The 17,220-nt window shown below is 51.2% G+C and overlaps 1 protein-coding gene across 1 annotated transcript in view; it reads left to right on the plus strand.

Annotated features, from left to right (window-relative positions):
- PRRC2B (proline rich coiled-coil 2B) overlaps positions 1-17,220 on the plus strand; it is an 86,144-nt gene that overhangs the window by 14,057 nt on the left and 54,867 nt on the right. Inside the window, exons 2-3 of the mRNA XM_080819350.1 lie at positions 14,823-14,992; positions 15,827-16,004. Coding sequence (XP_080675476.1) covers positions 14,878-14,992; positions 15,827-16,004 — 293 coding nt within the window. The 5' untranslated portion in view covers positions 14,823-14,877. The remainder of the gene's footprint in view (positions 1-14,822; positions 14,993-15,826; positions 16,005-17,220) is intronic.

Consider the following 17,220-nt stretch of genomic DNA (forward strand, 5'->3'; position numbering starts at 1 on the left):
TTCTTGGTTCAAAGAACTATTTTTTTTTAAAGATTTTATTTATTTATTTGACAGACAGAGATCACAAGTAGGCAGAGAGGGAGACAGAGAGAGAGGAAGGGAAGCAGGCTCCCCGCCGAGCAGAGAGCTGGATGCGGGGCTCAATGTCAGGACCCTGAGACCATGACCTTAGCCGAAGGCAGAGGCCTTAACCCACTGAGCCACCCAGGTGCCCCTCAAAGAACTATTTTTAATTCCATTTTATTCAAATATATTCATTAAATTACTTTTGGCTTGCTCTTCATTGATTGTTTCTGCAACCCTCAGCATTAAGTCATGTCTTTTTTTCTTCTTTAGGGAGAGTGGGGGTGGGGGCAGAGGGAGAGAGAGAATCCCAAGCAGGCTCCCCTGTCAGTGGGGAGTTCTACACGGGGCTTAATCCCACAACCCTGAAATCAGGACCTGAGCTGAAACCAAGATCAGATGCTTGACCCACTGAACCATCCAGGCGCCTCCATTATGTCTTTTTTCCAACTTCTAGAATTGGATGCTTAATTTCATTCTTTTCTGTTAGAAATTTAAGGTTTTTAGATTACTAAATGTCTTCTGAGTACAAATTTGTCTATTTTAAAAGTTTTGATGTTTAGTGTTCTTTTCTCCATCTGTGCTTTTCTAGGTATTCTGCAGCGATGATTTTGAATTTCCTTTTGATTCAAAAAAATTTTTGAGAGAATTTTAAGGTTTCCAACCGATGGGATTATTTTGTACTTCTGCTTTCATTATGTCTTGTTTTATTGCACTGTGGTCAGAGATTTTTTTGCTTTTCATATTTTGGGTTTTTCCTTGAAGTTTCATATGTAGTCACTTTTTCTAGGGTAAAGGTTTTATTTTTAAGTTATCTCTACTCTAGTGCAGGGCTCGAACTCACAAGCCAGAGATCAAGAGTCACATGGTTTGCTGACTGAGCCAGCTGGGCGCCTTTGGTCACTTTTTTTTTTAAGATTATTTATTTATTTGACAGAGAGAGAGATCATAAGTAGGCAGAGAGGCAGGCAGAGAGAGAGGGGGAAACAGGCTCCCCGCTGAGCAGAGAGCCCGATGCGGGGCTCGAACCTAGGACACTGAGATCATGACCTGACCCGAAGGCAGAGGCTCAACCCACTGAGCCACCCAGGCACCCCCCGTGATCACTTTTTGAACATGTTTGCTCATCTGCCTTAATTAGATCATCTGTTATCTTCTCTATTTTGAGTTGGCTGGATCCGCCAAGGTATAGAGATATTTTCCCAGCGTTTTCTTCTTACAGTTACTTTTTTTTCGTTTTGAAGTAACTCGGTGTGTAATAGGTTTGTGCCCGTTGGTGTTTTCGTTATGGACTGCCCCCATCTCTGCTCTGCTTCTTTCTTGTGTGTGCTGCTTTCATTCAACATTGTATCTGTGAGTTTCATCCATGTCCTTGTGTGTGAGTTTATTCATTCTTGTTGCTGAATAGTATTCCGTTGTGTGGCTGTAGTATTGACTGGTTCTACTGGTGACAGACTTTCAGCTTGCGTAAGTTTCCATCCTGAGCCGTTCTGCATGGTGCTGCTGGTGACGTTTGTACGCATCTCCCGGGATGTGTAGATGTTCTCATGCTGTTGGGTTCATACCTAGAACGGAAGGGTTGGGTTGCAGGGGCGGCATATGGTCAGCTTCAGCAGACAGCTGGCAGTTTTCCAGTGATTGTACCAGTCGGCACGCCCACTGGCAGTGGGTGAGAGTTGTCCTTGCCCCACGTACTCACCAGCACTGGTGAGTGTGACCTTGTAAAGATAGTAGTTCCCCCGAGTTTAAACTCTGGCTTCCGTGTAATTCCAGTCGAGACCCCAGCAGGCTTTGCTTTTGTTGTTTCATTTGGAAATTGACAAACTGATTCTGAAATTTTATATGAATACGCGAAGAGCCAAGAATAAGCCACGCATTCTTGAGGAAGAACAGAGCTGCAAGACCGGCCGTGCGACACGTGCGGACTTTGTAGAAGCTGCTGTAGTGAGGGTAGCCCCGTGTCGTCAGAGGGATAGACAATAGGCTGATAGAATGAATGGAACAACGATTTTGAAATAAACTTCACAGAAGTAGTCAGTTTATGACACAGGTGCCACATGACAAAGGGAGAAGGTGGCCTTTTCCAAAAAGGCACTGGGACCATGAGTCTTATGCCTCAGATCACATCCAGAATCATGCTTATGTGGATTATAGAGCCAACTGAAAGATGAGACAGTAAATCTTCTAAAAGAAAGCACAGAATAACTTTACGATCTTGGATAAGACAAATTCCTTAAGTGGGGCACAGAAAGCACTACCAGAATAGGTAAATTGATAAATTGAACATTAAAACTTCTGTCTTCTCCTTTTTAGAAACGCTCCAGTAAAATGCTGCAAATGCTATTTTATAATTGCCCAACGATGTCTGATAATCTGTGAGTTTATCCGCTGGAACCTGTCCTGCTGTCGTCGGGATGGCCGCTGACCTGCCTGTTGTGCAGCGGCCGTCTTGGGCTTCCTTTGGTTGTCATTTCTTGGGCTTTGTCCCTCTGTTGGGTCATTTGTTTCCTGGATCCCATGCATGTTTCAGTTGGATAGTTGGAGCATCAGTAACCGTGGCTATCTTAAGCGGCCTTAAACAATGAGGACGTGATTGCCTCAGGTATGTGGAAGTCCACAGGAGGCAGGTTTCCAATTGGTTGGTCCAGTCTGCCATGTTGTCATGAAGGACAAGGTGTCTTAGTTGTTTGGGGGGGTCACCGAGGAGCCTTGTTGAGCCTAGGGGCTGTAGAGGGAACAGGTTTCTCCTAGAGCGAGCCTGGTCCTCCCCCCAGCTGGGTGTGGGGCAGCCATCATGGTTGCTGGGGAAGGAGGAGGAGATCACTTCCTCCAGGAAGGAGGAAGGAACAATTAGCTGCTGGGACGTTTGTCTCTGTGTTGGATTGCTCTCTTGTTTGTCAGAGTATGTTCCTCTTCAGCTTTCTGAGGTGTATGTTTTGAGCCCTTGTGTGAGTCTGAAAGTGTCGTTTTCTATCTCCACACTTGACTTGGTCAGCTGAGTATTAGATGCTAGGTTGAAAATCATTTTCCAGGGAGGGGAATGATGTTGGTGAGAAGTACGGAAGTGCCTCGTCGCTCTTAAGACTTCTTTGCCATTTTGATTGTTCCTTCTGGGATTTTTTTTTTTCCTTGTGGGTGGGTGGGGCACTTTCCTAAGCTTTGGGGTTCTTCTCTTAATCCCTGATGTACTTTGGTCTTGTGGTATCTGTTATTCTGAGCACTATATGGGTACTTGCAATCTTGGGTACTCAGTCTGAGGGTTTTTCATGTTTTTTTCATTTGATGAATTCTTGCCTTTTTCTCTGGGAAATCCTGTTTCCACACTCCTAGTTAAGTTTGGACCCCTGGGTTCATCCTTTAATTTTGGGGTGGGAGGGGGATACCAGCATTCATCTTCTTGCTACTTTTTCTGAGATTTCCTTAATTATATCTTTCATTTCTTCTGTTGAAATTAAAATTAAAAAAAAATGTAGAGTAGGGGGCACCTGGGTGGCTCAGTGGGTTAAGCCTCTGCCTTTGGCTCAGGTCATGATCTCAGGGTCCTGGGATCGAGCCCCGCATCGGGCTCTCTGCTCAGTGGGGAGCCTGCTCCACCGCCCCTGCACCCTTCCCCCCCCTGCCTACTTGTGATCTCTCTGTCAAATAAATAAGTAAAATCTTTTTTTTTAAATGTAGAATAGTTTGGATTTACAGAAAAGTTTTAGTTTCTGTATACCATACTGCCAATTTCTCCATGTTACAAAGTTCTAATGTTAGTATGGTACTTTGTCCCAACTAATTAACCAACACTGATACATTGTTGTTCATTGAAGTCTGTACCTTATTCAGGTTTTGTTAGTTTTTTTTACCTTACATTCTTTTTTCTGTTCCAAGAGCACACATTTAGTTGTCGTTACTCCTTGGTTTCCTCCAGACTGACAAGGATTTTCCTTGTTTCTGATGACCTGGACAGTTTTGAGGAGTACTGGCCCCGTATTTTCTAGCATGTCTCTCTATTGAGATTTGTCTGATGATTAATGTAAGGTGGTGGGTTTTGGCTTATCATATGTTTAATACTTCTTAGGACTTTTTCTGATTGTCCCTTACAAAAAAAAAAATTCTGTTTCTGTTTCATGAGTGTAGTATCTTCTCTTAGTTTTCTGAGGATACTCATCTTATATTACTTCCTTTTTTTTTTTTTTTTTTTTTTTGATCTTTGGTTCCTGGCATTGTCTTTTTCTTCCAGGTACTTTTGTTTGTTGTGTATTGGTTTGTGCCTTTTCACCGAGGCCTTTTGGATGTCTGTGGTCTGAGGTCACAGCTGACTGGGGCCTGAGTGGCTGGGTCAGTGGGGACTCTTCCCTGTAGGGTAAGCGGATGGGAGGGCCCCAGGTTTTTGTATCTGTTGGGTTTCAAGAGACCACTCCTTGCTCTTTGCCAGGGGCGTGGAGAGAGGGGCTGAACGTGTTAACAATAAGTTCATCCGCCACCCTGCAGTGAGGCTGACAGCAGAGGGGGCCCAGGTGCCCAGGGTTTGCCACTCAGGTTTTCTCCAAGCTTATTCTTTTGTTTGGTGCTGGTGGTGGTGTTTTAAGTTCTTTTCCTCACCCCCACCTCCTTGGATCCTGGCTTTTCAAGTCTAGACTTAACCTTATTTAATTTATCCAGAGGGGGAGGGACTCTTTCATGAAGCCCTCCCACCTTTAAGTCCCCGCCACCTCTCGGCCTCCCGAGCTCTCTCAGAGCCTGGCAGTCCTGTTTGTAGGATCCTTGGGTCTGCAATATCTGTTTTCCCTCGTGTCTCTTCCTTGTCGGCCAAAATTTACCCTGACCTTTGGGTGCCCTTTGTTGTTTATTTTCATTTTAGGGGATTTTCAGAAGGGTGAGCTATAAATGCCTGTAGTCTTTTTTAAAATTTTTAACCAGAACCTCCCTGCGTTCCAGATAGCGTTTCTTGAATCAAATGGAATTGAATGGAGGGGTGTTTGTGTACAGGTAGAGACCCGGTCATGTTTACGCGCGTGTGTTTCAGTAGTGGCGCGTGTGTGTTTGTCGCTTGCGGGGCTCTGCGGCTGCCGTGCGGGGGGAGGGGGCAATCTGCAGTGGTTGTCTTTTTGTGTCAGACATTGAGTGCTGCGTCTGTTACTGTGGCTGCAGAGCGGTGCAAGGCCCAGGAGACAGGGCAGGTTAGGATGCCTGCTCGTGTGTCGCCACCTCCTTGCACATACGGGCGTGAGCTCTGTCCTTTGCCCTCCAGGACTCTTGAGAAGGTTCGGAGCCCAAAGCCTCCGGGGCTGCAGAGGGAGGCTGGGCGCTAGGAGGAGGGTGGCAGGGGAGTCACCCCATGCCTTGAGTACTCCGACAGGCTGTGTTTGTACCACACCTTGTGACCGGCATTTGTTGTCCTCCAGCAGCCTGCCCAAGCAGACTTTCTGTCCCCATGTGGAGACGCGCAAGCAGAATGGCTGAGGTGGCCCCTGGCCTCCGGTAGTTCCTTCTGTGTGTGTAGAGAGAGCCACTGTCTGCGAGAGCCCCTCAGTAATCTCTGGGGCAGCCCTGAGTGTGTGCGGTCCGCAGTGGCCACTCTTGGCAGGTGCTAGACCCAGCCTCTGTCTCTCCTCCCTCTGGTGTGTTTATAGCAGTGGATCTGCGAGGGCACCGGCTTGGGGGGGTTGCGGGGGATGCCTTCCACGGGGCTCAGACCAACCCTCCCTGCTGCCTGGCCTCCCTCTGCCAGCCCAGCTTCTAGCCTCTCCAGTGACGTCATTCCTGCGGGAAGGCTCCGGGTACACGCACTGTCAGCGCCGGGACCGCCGGGGCTCTTCCCGTGCCCTGCTTGGCCGGCCAGCAGTCCTCTAGAAGCTTTCCTTAAAATCAGTTTTATAATTTTCTTAAACCCGTAGCAAATTGGTCAAGAATTTAGTTAACAGTGATTGATGACTCTCGTGGCCAAACTCTTTTGAACTAGGAAACAAGAGCAGGGGAGAGCCGGGGAGCAGGAGGCAGGTGGCCCTGCGTGCAGGGAGACCCACCAGTGTACCCGGAGCTGGTTCACCATGGTAATTGCTGTATGTTTTAAAGCTTCTATCAAGCAGATATTCCTTTTGTTCCTGAGGAACATGATGGATGAAAACGAGTGGGGCTAAGACCCCCCCTGCTTGGAGCAGTGTTGTCACCCCAGTGTGTGATGGCACCGGATCCTCAGGCTGCTGCCCTGAAGTGGGAGACCTTGAAGCTGGGGCAGTTTTGCCTCGATTAAGATGTAGCCTCGGTGGCGTCTTTATCTCAAGAGGATTTCCTCAGTGTGAAAGTGTGTCTCTGCCTCTTGGGAATTTATTGCAGGGCCCACCACCAGATCTAGACAGTTCTCGGGTTTCTCATGGTGGTCTTGGAAGCCTGCATTCTGCATTGGGGCCCTTCAGCTGTGATGCACCCGAGTGGGGACAGGTCCCTTGGTCACAGGAGTGGGTGGAAGCACAGGTGGGAGCCCAGAGATGGGCAGGATGAAGGCTTCGCCACTTGCACAGTCATCGGAGGGAGGAGTGTTGTGCAGGAGGCCGACGGAGGGGCTGGGTAGCCGAGACATGAGCTGTGCAGAGCCAGTGTGACAGCTGCCCTTGGCCGAGTACCTTCTAAGGGCAAATGAGCACCGGGTCACGTGTTTCGTGTTCCTTCTCTCATTTATTCCTGACGTCAGACCTGGGAGGTGGGTAACACTATGTTCATCCCTCTTTAATCCACGAGGAAACAGGCCTAAAGGCACAGCCAGTGTGGGGTGGAGGCGAGGTGCAAACCCCGAGTTTTGGAGAGATGAGACTGGTGGGGGTGGGGATGAGACTGGGGGGCCGTTTGGGGCCAGTGTGTTGGGCTGGAGGTTTGGTCTTGTCCATGGCACTGTGGGATCCCGATAAGAGTGTGATGGCAGGGGCTTCTGATCTGGTTGGGCCCTGGTTGGGGGTGGGGGGTGCCAAGGGCCAGTCCGGGAGAGCTGTGTGTGGTCCAGGGAGTCAAGGGTGGGGCTTACAGACCCAAGTGTGCAGAAAACTGGCTGGGGAAGTGCTTTGGTCCCTGCAGCACATGCCTTATTTCTTATTTTTAATTTCTGTTGCTTCCTGAACATGCTCTCTGGCGGGGGGGGGGGGGTGGTTCTTTTCTGGTGGTAGCTAACAAACATGGGGACCAGAAACCCTATTTTCATCCCAGAGTTGTTCCCTACCTTTATTTTCAAGCAACTTGCTCTTAGAGAGGTTTATGCTCTGTGTCCACAGACACCCCTCACGGCTCTGTAGAAACCTAGAGGCCGCGTGTCTGCAGGTGGGAGGACTGGATTGTGCCACAAAGAGCCCAGCTTTTCAGACAGGCTGTTCCTCACAGCCGGGCGGGACAGGGGGGCGCACAGCTAGGGGACGCAGAAGTATGGGTCCCTGCTTTTCTGACTGCTGCCCTGTAGGGAGCCTCTGAAAGCTGGAGGTGTGCAGAATGTTTGGCCTGTGCTGTTGGTGGGGGAGGTGGTGGAGTTCCCCTGCCACACCCAGCCAGGACCTCCTCCCGCCCACTCTCCACTTCTGTCCCCAGCTCCTGCTGTGTCCTGATGCATACGTGAAGCTCTTTCACTTGAACTCGCGTTATTTTCCTTTAGACTAGGGGTCAGGAAACTGCAGCCCCACATCCACCTGCCTTCTGTTTTTGTAAGTAAAGTTTTATTGGAACACAGCTCGGCCTTTTGCTTGTGTTGTCTGATTGCTCTTGTGCTGCAGTGGCGGACCGGGTCAGTTGAGTAGTTGACGTGGGGTCTGTGGGTCATAAAGCCAGACACGCTGTCCTTTCACGGGAAACAGTCATGTTCTGGGGATGGGGTCTCTGCTGACGACACGTCCTGGGCACACACATAATGGTCAGCGAGTGTCTGAGGATTTGAAGTAGGGGGTGTGGTGCCTCCCTTAAGTTAAGGTTCTTCTTTGCCAGACGATGGCATGTTGGCGAAGGGTGGGATTATTCATTAATCTCGTACCTGGATTTTGTGGCGATGGCTCTTCACGTGTGGCTGAGTTGTAACGCGTATACGGAGCAATGAACGTGTCCTTTCTGGCCCCTCTGGTGGTTTTCTCAAGTGTTTATCCAGCCTGCTGTCAGTTTTCCATTCCTGTTGGATCATGTTTTTTGATATGTTTCGTGTCACGGTGGGATCTTTCCGTTCCTTCTATGCGGAGACGTAGGCGAAGGCTGCCTTCGTCTCCCCCCACCCCCAGGTGGGGGGGCTCCTGCTCGGGCCTCACTGCGGTGGCGCGCATGCCGGCCTCACAGTTCCAGCGGGTCCCGAGTCTTTACCCCGTGACTGTGCGTGGGGAGAGCAGGGCCGGAGCTGGAGCACACAGTAGGTCCTCCCTCAGTGTTGGTGAAGTCTCCGGGTCCTGGGGGTTGAAGTCTGGTAGTCTTGTGACCTTGGACGATGTACTTCTCTGTCTGGACTGCATCTTAGTGTCTTCTGTAAAGCAGGCTGGCGGCCGTGGTATCTTCCAGAATGAGGGCACGTGGGGGCCCGGCAGGAGCCAATGTGTGGCTGCAGTGGTTGCCTGGGGAGTGAGTGAGAGGCCAGCCAGATCACCTGGCCAGGTGGGCGGCTGGAGCGGGCTGCTACCTAGGCAGAGGGAGATTACTCCTGTCCCCTGGTGAGATGGAGTGCGGGAGGCTTTCCCTCTGGTAGGCAGCTGGCACGCCGGCTCAGTGACCTGTGTGACAGGTGGGGCTGCTGTCTGCAGAGGCGGGCTTGATATTAGGTTGCTTCTGTGGGCAGATCTTACGGGTGGTTCTTGTGCCAGGGGATCCTGGGCCTCTCGGAGCACTTCTTTAGATGACTTGCCAGAATATGCCGACCTGAATTTGCTTTTAAATGTCCTTTCCTTCAGGGCGCCTGGGTGGCCCTGTGGCATCTGCCATTGCGTCCCAGGGTCGGTCCTGGGATCAAGCCTCATATCTGGCTCCCTGCTCAGCGGGAAGCCTGCCTCTCCTGCCCTCCCTGCTTCTGTTCTCACTCTTGCTGTCTCTCTCTGTCAAATAAATAAAATCTTTTTTTTTTTTTTAAAGATTTTTATTTATCCATTTGACAGAGATCACAAGTAGACAGAGAGGCGGGAGCAGAGAGCCTGACGTGGGGCTCGATCCCAGGACCCTGGGACCACGACCCGAGCCGAAGGCAGAGGCCCCAACCCACTGAGCCACCCAGGTGCCCCAAGTAAATAAAATCTTTAAAAAAATATGTCCTTTTCCTCGTAACACAAAGCTATCTTCCTGTGGATTTGGGGCCTTTTTTTTATTCCGCCTAATGGTGATATTTTCGTGCGGGGCAGCCCTTCTCAAAATGCCCCGGGGCCCCTGGCATGCTTCCCTGGCGTGCCTCAGAGTGGCTGCCATGGGAAAGAGCAGGGTTACCACGGAGCGGGTGGGGGGGCAGGCAGGACCCCTCCTGGGACGGCACCCTGGGCTCCTATCTGTTGTATATGGAATACTGAGGATCCAAAGTAGATTTTATTTGGGGGGAAAATGAATTCTGTTACCTACCAAAGGGAGAGAAAGCCGTGGCGACGAGCCAGGCTCGGTCCGCGCCCGTCTGCAGGGACCTGGTGTGCCTCAGCCGGTTCTTGTCCGCGGGTCCGGGCGTGAGTCAGGCTTGTGTGAACACGCCTCGGACCCGCTGAGAAACACGTTCTCTCGTCTCGTCCAGCTTCGAGATTCACACCCAGATATTTGCCTGCACTTTTCTCCCATCTGGTGAGACCAGTCAGGCTGTGTGTGTGTGTGTGTGTCTCGATGGGTAGAAACTCAGCAGATGCCTGTGAGCTGTTCACACTCCTACGGACAGGTGGTGCTCCTGGCCTGGTGTTTGAGAAGACCAAGAGGCGAGCAGAGCGGCCCCGCCTTCCTGGAGAGGCCTGCGGGCAGGGATACCCGGATGATTGTATCTGTGTCCAGGGAAATCTGGCTTAATGAAAGAAACACCGTATGCTCCAAGGCCAGTGTCTGTAACCTTATTTTGTAAAGGACCAGGCAGTAAATAGTTTATGCTTTGTGGGCCCTCCAGGGCTCTGCTACATACCCTTCTTGGGCCGACAGTAACTTGGGGACTCCTGTTCTAAGGGAAATGGGCCTGGAAGAACCTCCCTCTGTGCAGTCTTCCTTGAAAAGTGTGCGGCCCCTCCCCCACAGATGCTGTTTCCATAGCGACGGCAGCTCTATCGCTTTGCCTGTTAGCCTCACAGCTTTAGGTAGGAATAGAGGACCCGGTACAGGATGTATGATAAGAGACGGCTACTTTGGCAGTAAATCATTTGTACATTCTGTGGCAGTGGGGGCTATTAACACGGATATGTTTGATCTGTAGAACCATATGGGACTTGGGAAATCTTGTCTTGGCCCCTCAATTCTGTAGATGGGGAAACTGAGAGCCAGGGAGGCCCACAATGTGTCAACAGGTGCAAAACTTGCTTAAAAAGTGGGAGGAGGAGGTGCTGCAAAAAATTGCACGTACAAGTTTAATGTCCATTTGTCCAGTGTGTGCTGTGCCCTGGCTTCCCCGAGGTGGGCTGGTTGCCGGGGGTGGGGGAAGCATTTCCCCTGCACATAGTAGGTGCTCAGATAGTATTTGCTGAGTGCTTCGTTTTCTCTGGAGGGTTTCAAGCAACCGTAGACCAACTAACAATCCTAGACGTAATTCTAAGTTCCCAGGAGAATGGATCCTGTTTGCCCTGGGTTTTTCTTCATTTTTTTTTCCCAGGAGTACCAGGACTGGGGTTGTGGTCAGGCTTCTGGTCTCCTAGTGCTTTCTGGGGGTGGGGGTGGGGACTGGTTCGTTCTCAGGAGGGTGTTGTCACCTGGAAGGCCCAGGGGAACTGTCTGTGTCCACTGTAATCTCTGCCCACAGGACCGGGCAGTGCAGAATCAAGGAAAGGTCTGTTTGTATCCGTGAACTGGCAGAAGTTTGGAGCAACGGATTTTAAGAATACTTTCTGGCCCTATTTGTGGAAACAGGTATTTTCTGGTCAAGTCTCGAATTAAAAGACATTTGATGTGTAGAAGTTAAGCACATAAGGATTTCGTGTGGAAATGCCAGCCTAGAATGGCTGGTAAATAATTTTCCCTTCCCTGGCCTTAGTCCGTTTGGTTTTTAGTTTAGTAAAGAACTCTGTAGTTAGATGAATGTAAATTAACAGTGCTAGAGCTGTAGTTCTGCCAGGTATGGGGCCGGGAAGGAGACACCACGGATTTTATTCAGAAACGTTTGTAGGGTCACTGGTCTGGTGAGAGCTGTGGTCAGGGACAGCAGAGAGGTAGCTGCTATGTATCATTTTTCATCATTTTCTGGAACCGGTTTCTTATTAATTAGCTCTGTGACCATGGGTGGTCACATCATCTCTTCTGGCTGGACATAGGGAGGGGTGGGCCCAGCTGGCCCTCTGCTGCATTCCACGCCCAGCTCAGTGCTGGGCACACAGTGGTGCCTAATAAAAGCCTCTTAAATGAATGAGTGTTTTTCTATTGTTGTAACCAATTACCATAACTCTAGTGGCTTAAAACAATGCAGCTGTAGGGGCGCCCAGGTGGCTCAGTGGGTTAAGTGTCTGCCTTTGGCTCAGGCCCTGCTCTCAGGGTCCTGGGATCCAGCCCCAGGTCAGACTCCCTGCTCAGTGAGGAGCCTGTTTCCCCCTCTCCTTCTCCTACCCACCGCACCTGCTCACACACACTCTCTCTCAAATAAAACCCTAAAAAAACAACAGTGCAAATGCATCCTCCTACAGTTTTGGAGGTCAGAAGTCTGAAGTGAGTCTTTCTGGGCTACATACAGTCAAGGTGTGGGTGGGGCTGATTCCTTCTGGAGACTCGGTTGGGGCGGCGGGGTGAGGGGGGGATTCTTTCTTCGATTTTCTCCAGCTCCGACAGGCTTCTGCAGCCCTTGCTGGGGCCCCTCCCATCCTCAAAGAGCTCTCCAGCCTTGGCTCCTAGCTCCCGAGGTGCCACAGCTTTCTGACTCTGGCCCTCCTGCACTCCCTTCTAGGGACCTAGTGATCACTGTGGGCCTGCCCACATAATCCAGGATCATCTCCCTATCTCGAGAGCCTTATGTTAATCACATCTCCAGAATCCCTTTTGCTGTGTAAGGTAAGGAAGTCACTGGTTCTGGGAATTCAGATGTGAGCTTCTTGGTTGTGTGGCCTGCCACAGAGTTTGTGAAAAGAGTACTAAGTAGAAAAGTCTGGAAGTGTCGAGACACAGTCCACAGGGTAATCTCATTTTGGGGGCCCTGCCCCACTCCTGCTTGAGCTGTAGGGCTTCTCCCGGGCCGCCCAGTTACTGCCCACCTGGAGGCCTCGGAAGGTGCTTGCTCAAGACTTCCTTTTAGACCCAGGGCAAGCAAACTTTTTCTACTTGTGGCATTGCGGGCCACATAGGGTGTCACGGATTCATTGTTTTTTAAAACAAATGTGAAAAGTGATTTTTTTTTAAGATTTTATTTATTAAAAAAAAAGATTTTATTTATTTATTTGACAGAGATCACAAGTAGGCAGAGAGGCAGGCAGAGAGAGAGAGGGAAGCAGGCTCCCCGCTGAGCAGAGAACCCAATGCGGGGCTCCATCCCAGGACCCTGGAGTCCTGGGATCATGACCTGAGCTGAAAGCAGAGGATTTAACCCACTGAGCCACCCAGGTGCCCCTGAAAAGTGATTTTAAAAAATCATTCTTAGTTTGAGGGCTTATAAAAAACAGCTAGGATGCTGACCAGTGTTTGCCAGCCCCTGTTCTAGACTGTAAGCTCTGTGAGGCAGGGGCCCCATGTCCCCATCACCATGGTGACAATCTCAAGGGCTTCTGCTAATAGAGGGGAGGAGGAGGGGAGAGAGTGTGTGTCTGTGTGTGTTTTACGTTCCTATCTGGAATGATCTTTTGATTTGATAGAAGTGCCTGAAAGTTAGATCTCATCCAATCCTAATGGAGAATTTGAGGTTGATTTACATTTGAGATCCTGTTCAATACCAGTTATTCTGACGAAAATCAAATCCAGTTCCTGCCCTGAGGGGCTTACCGCCCAGCATGGGGGAAGAATGCTGTTGTTAGTTATGACTGTTGGGCACAGAGCAGAAACTCACTGGAGCCAGCTCCCGGGAGGGAGATTTAAAGATAAAGGGATGTGTTATGGAACCCCGGGGCCCCAGAATCAGGATTTGGACACTTTGGGGGAGTTTCCGTGCCTGGTCATTCTTTGCTCCTGGCCTGTGAGGCAGACACACTCGGGGAGGCTCTGACATGTAAGCTTGGGAGCTCTGAGCAACTTTGGAGCGTTTGTGGTTTCTGTCTTCATTGAGGCTGACTCTCCTACAGATTTCATTCATTTTCAAGATTTATCAAATGAATGAAAGGCTGGATGTACCCAGTTTTGTGTAAGAACCAGCTTGGTTCGTCTTCAGCCTGGCGCCAGGCTCCGTGAGCCTGGAGGTACGTGATGTCACTGTCTCCTGTTACATTTTTTTTTGGCCCCAGTTTGTAACTGATCTTTGCTCCCCATGCTTTATATAAAAGTCTTGGATCGTAATATATAGGATTTTATCGTCCTCCCTGGTTTGGCGGAATGCTTTGCCAGCACACGGAAGGTGTTCCTTCTGGCCTGTATGGTTTCAGAATAGGGTAAAACAGCAAACCACACTGCGGCCGCTGCTACCAGGCGTCCTTCATCGCCAGCTATCTGTTCGCTCTTACCTTTGACATACGCGTTAGCAGTACGTCTGAGTGACTGCTTTAGCTTTCTTCCGCATACATGAATTCCAGAGGGAAGTAGTGATCGCTCTTACAAGTTTATTTTTCGTGATCCAGTTTTAGAAACTATAGCCAAGAACCTCTTGGGTATAGGATTGAAGACATGGAAGCTCTTGGTCCCCAGGTGAGTCGCCTACCATGGGGCTCTCACTCACCCTTGGCAGGCACACGCTCAGTATCTGAATGAATGAGTGAGTAACGTGCTGATAGACTTATAGCAGCCCGTAGGAAATGAGAAAGTGGCAGAGGGAAGGAGCTGCCTTCTTGGTCGTCTTGTCAAAGTTTTCCAAGTGGAGGGGGTAGCGGAACCTGAACAGCGCCCCCTCCCCCGCACAGTCTCTCCTGGGGGTGCGTCTGTGTCTGCACCCGCTTGCGCCCCAGGGAGCCCCGCTTCTTCTGTTGCCTGAGCCCGGGCTTTTTCTCTGGCTGCAGGTTCTTTGGTTTGAGAAATGCACACACCTGGCGGGTCCTGCGGACCACCCTGATTTGCATTGCTTCCCTTTGATTTGGTTTTGCTCAGCCTTGAAATGAACGGCCTTCATAAGCAGGTTGTGTACCTCCCCTGCTCTGCCCGAGTTCTGGTGTTAACATGGGTGTGCTGCAGCGATGAGCATTTCTTTTTCCATCTTGAAGAGCTGTCCTTGACTTGGCGCGAGGACTCAGTGTGGAAAGGTTTACATTTCAGTGTCGCTGGTGAGCGGTAGACTCTGGCCAATTCAGACAGAATAGGACTTCTTAACGTTGGGGGTGGGGGAGGGACCTCCAACAAAATGTTCTTTAAGTGTGAGCAGAATGGCCTGTGTGTGGTAAGGGCGATCCTCTAGGGCCAGAATCCAAGGCTTTCTTCAGGTCTTCAAGGAGATCCGTGATCCCTGAAGAATTCAGTCCATTCCCTTGGGTGTTCTGATGGATTAACGCTCTTTTTTTTTTTCCTTTCTTTTCTTTCTTTCTTTCTTTTTTTTTAAAAACATTTCAAAGGCAGATCGGGAGTGGTGCCGAGAAAAATTTCCTTACTAGATGACATTTCATCGCAATGTCCGATCGTTTGGGGCAAATAACCAAGGGCAAGGATGGGAAAAGCAAGTATTCGACACTCAGCCTGTTTGATAAGTATAAAGGAAAATCAGTAGACGCGGTCAGATCCTCAGGTAAGAACCGGGGTGAGGCCAGTTCTCTACGCTTTTCCTTACGTGAGAAACCCCGGTCAGGAATGGTGAAGACCCAGAATCCCCCTGGTCACACTGCCTTCTGGGCATGGGGTGGTCACCTGGCAGATCTGGGGACGCAGAACCCCACTCTCCCCTCCCCCTGGCCCCCTGCTCCTGTTTGGTGTCTGATTTCGGTGCCAGTTCCTGAGGCAGAGAGGGCCACTGCGGACAGGATATCCTGACTCTGCCTCCATGGATTGTGTCCTCCTATGTCTTATCTCCTGGAAGCTGGGGGCAGGTTCCCCTCCGTGGGTAGACTGGCAAACTTCATTTGCATTAGTTACCCTGTTTTAGGCTTCGTGGTTCTGACATTCTGGAGCGTGGAGGGAAGGTCCTGTTGACACTGTCCATACCCTGGGAGGATTTGGGGACTGTTGAGGGCCCTGCTCAGGCCCGGCCTGTGGCTAGGCAGAGGCTGTCCCTTCGAGGTGTCCTGCTTCGAGGTGCCTCAGCTGCGCAAGGTGGTTACCGTGTGGGGCGGAGGCTTCTGGGCCTGGCTCCCTGCCCGTGGCGTAAACTCCCTGTGCCTGCTTCTGCTCTAGTGAAATGGAAGCCTCGGCGCAGATGTCAGCCTCTCCCGTGGCTCTGAGGCCTTGGCCACGGCCTTGTGAAGCTGCTGGAGCAGCCCCCTGACCGTTTCGTTTGCTTGCACGCAGGCTGCCCCTTGTGTCTGTTTGGTTGTCTTTGTCATCATCGCTTAGAGCGTGAAAGACCAGTTGCCTGCCGGCCTTTTTCTTCTAAAACTCGTCTGTCTCCACCCCTCTGTTCCCGCAGTTATTCCTAGACATGGCTTACAGAGTCTCGGGAAAGTTGCCACAGCCCGGCGCATGCCACCACCTGCAAACCTGCCAAGCTTGAAGTCTGAAAACAGAGGAAACGACCCCAACATCGTGATAGTTCCCAAGGACGGGACGGGATGGGCAAACAAGCAGGATCAGCAAGACCCAAAGAGGTGAGAGCAGAGGGGGCAGGTTGAGGGGGGGGGGTGTAGCCAGAGTCTCATGGAGCGCCACGGCCCCCTTTGCTTCTGCAGAGGGCGGCGGCTGAGCTGGAGAGTCAGGGAGATCCCAGAGGAAGCTTCTTTTGCCCTGACTCCTGCTGCTTGGTTGTTTCTTGCTCTTTGCCTTCGTTTTCCTGGCTCTGGGAGCTGCAGCAGCAGGGCTCCTGTGGGCTGTCTCGTCCCCGGTGACCAGTGTCCCCCGTGCCTTATTAGGAAGGGCCTCATCACCCCAGAGGAGCTTATGCAATGCCTTGGTGCCGGTTCCTGAGCCAGTGCGGGCCGCTGCGGACAGAGCAGGTGCTCGAGGGTACTCCGCTCTGGTGGTCATCCGTTTGCGCCGGTTCCGGGGTGAGGAGAAGGCCGTCTTCCCAGCTTCGGGGATAGCAGCTCTCCGTAAAGACTGCTGCAGTTAGTTGCTCCGAACAGACCCAGTTAGGAAGGAGAACAGTCCAGAATCCTCCTTATTCAGGGTTGGTATGCAGCCTCCCTGTAGGCTCACACCACTGCCAGCACGGCACTTAACGGGAGCCATCGGCGGCCCCGGGTCTGGCACCGAAATCATTAGAGCGACAGCAACTGTAGGGGCTGCTGTTGGGCAAGAGAGGGGGTGCGGGGTGGGGGGTTGTTCCAGCTCGGCCCCAGGCACGTGGCCTGGGCCCTTCACTCCCGCTTTCCACTCCGGGTCTCTGCTGCTGGGCGCCAGTGAACAGAACAGAACAGTGTGCAGGAGAGGAGATTTGGGATTTGTACCGGGAGGGGACCGGGGAGGGATAGGACCTTGCTAAGGCTGGCCAGCAGGACCTGCTGCTAGGGTTTGCCTGCCGGGGAGTGAGAACAGCACGGTCTGGTCTCCTGTGTCTTCCTGCCCTCGATCTCCTCTTGGGCTCTGGCTGCCAGTGCTCGGGATCCAGAGAGTGAAAGTGACCTAGAGTGCAGCCTGCCAACCCGTGTCCTTTTCTTTCACTGGAAATGGCCATGGTGGCTTTTTTTTTTTTTAGAGAGGGAGCGTGTGTGTGAGCGCAGGGGTGGGAGGAGGGGGAGGAGGAGAGGCAGAGGCAGAGAGAGACTCTTAAGCAGGCTCCAGACTTAGCATGGAGCCGGATGCGGGGCTTGATCTCACCACCCTGAGATCATGATCTGAGCCGAAACCAAGAGTCAGGTGCTTAAC

Source organism: Martes martes (genome assembly GCF_963455335.1).
Source record: "Martes martes genome assembly, chromosome: 12".
NCBI classification, from domain to species: Eukaryota; Metazoa; Chordata; class Mammalia; order Carnivora; family Mustelidae; genus Martes; species Martes martes.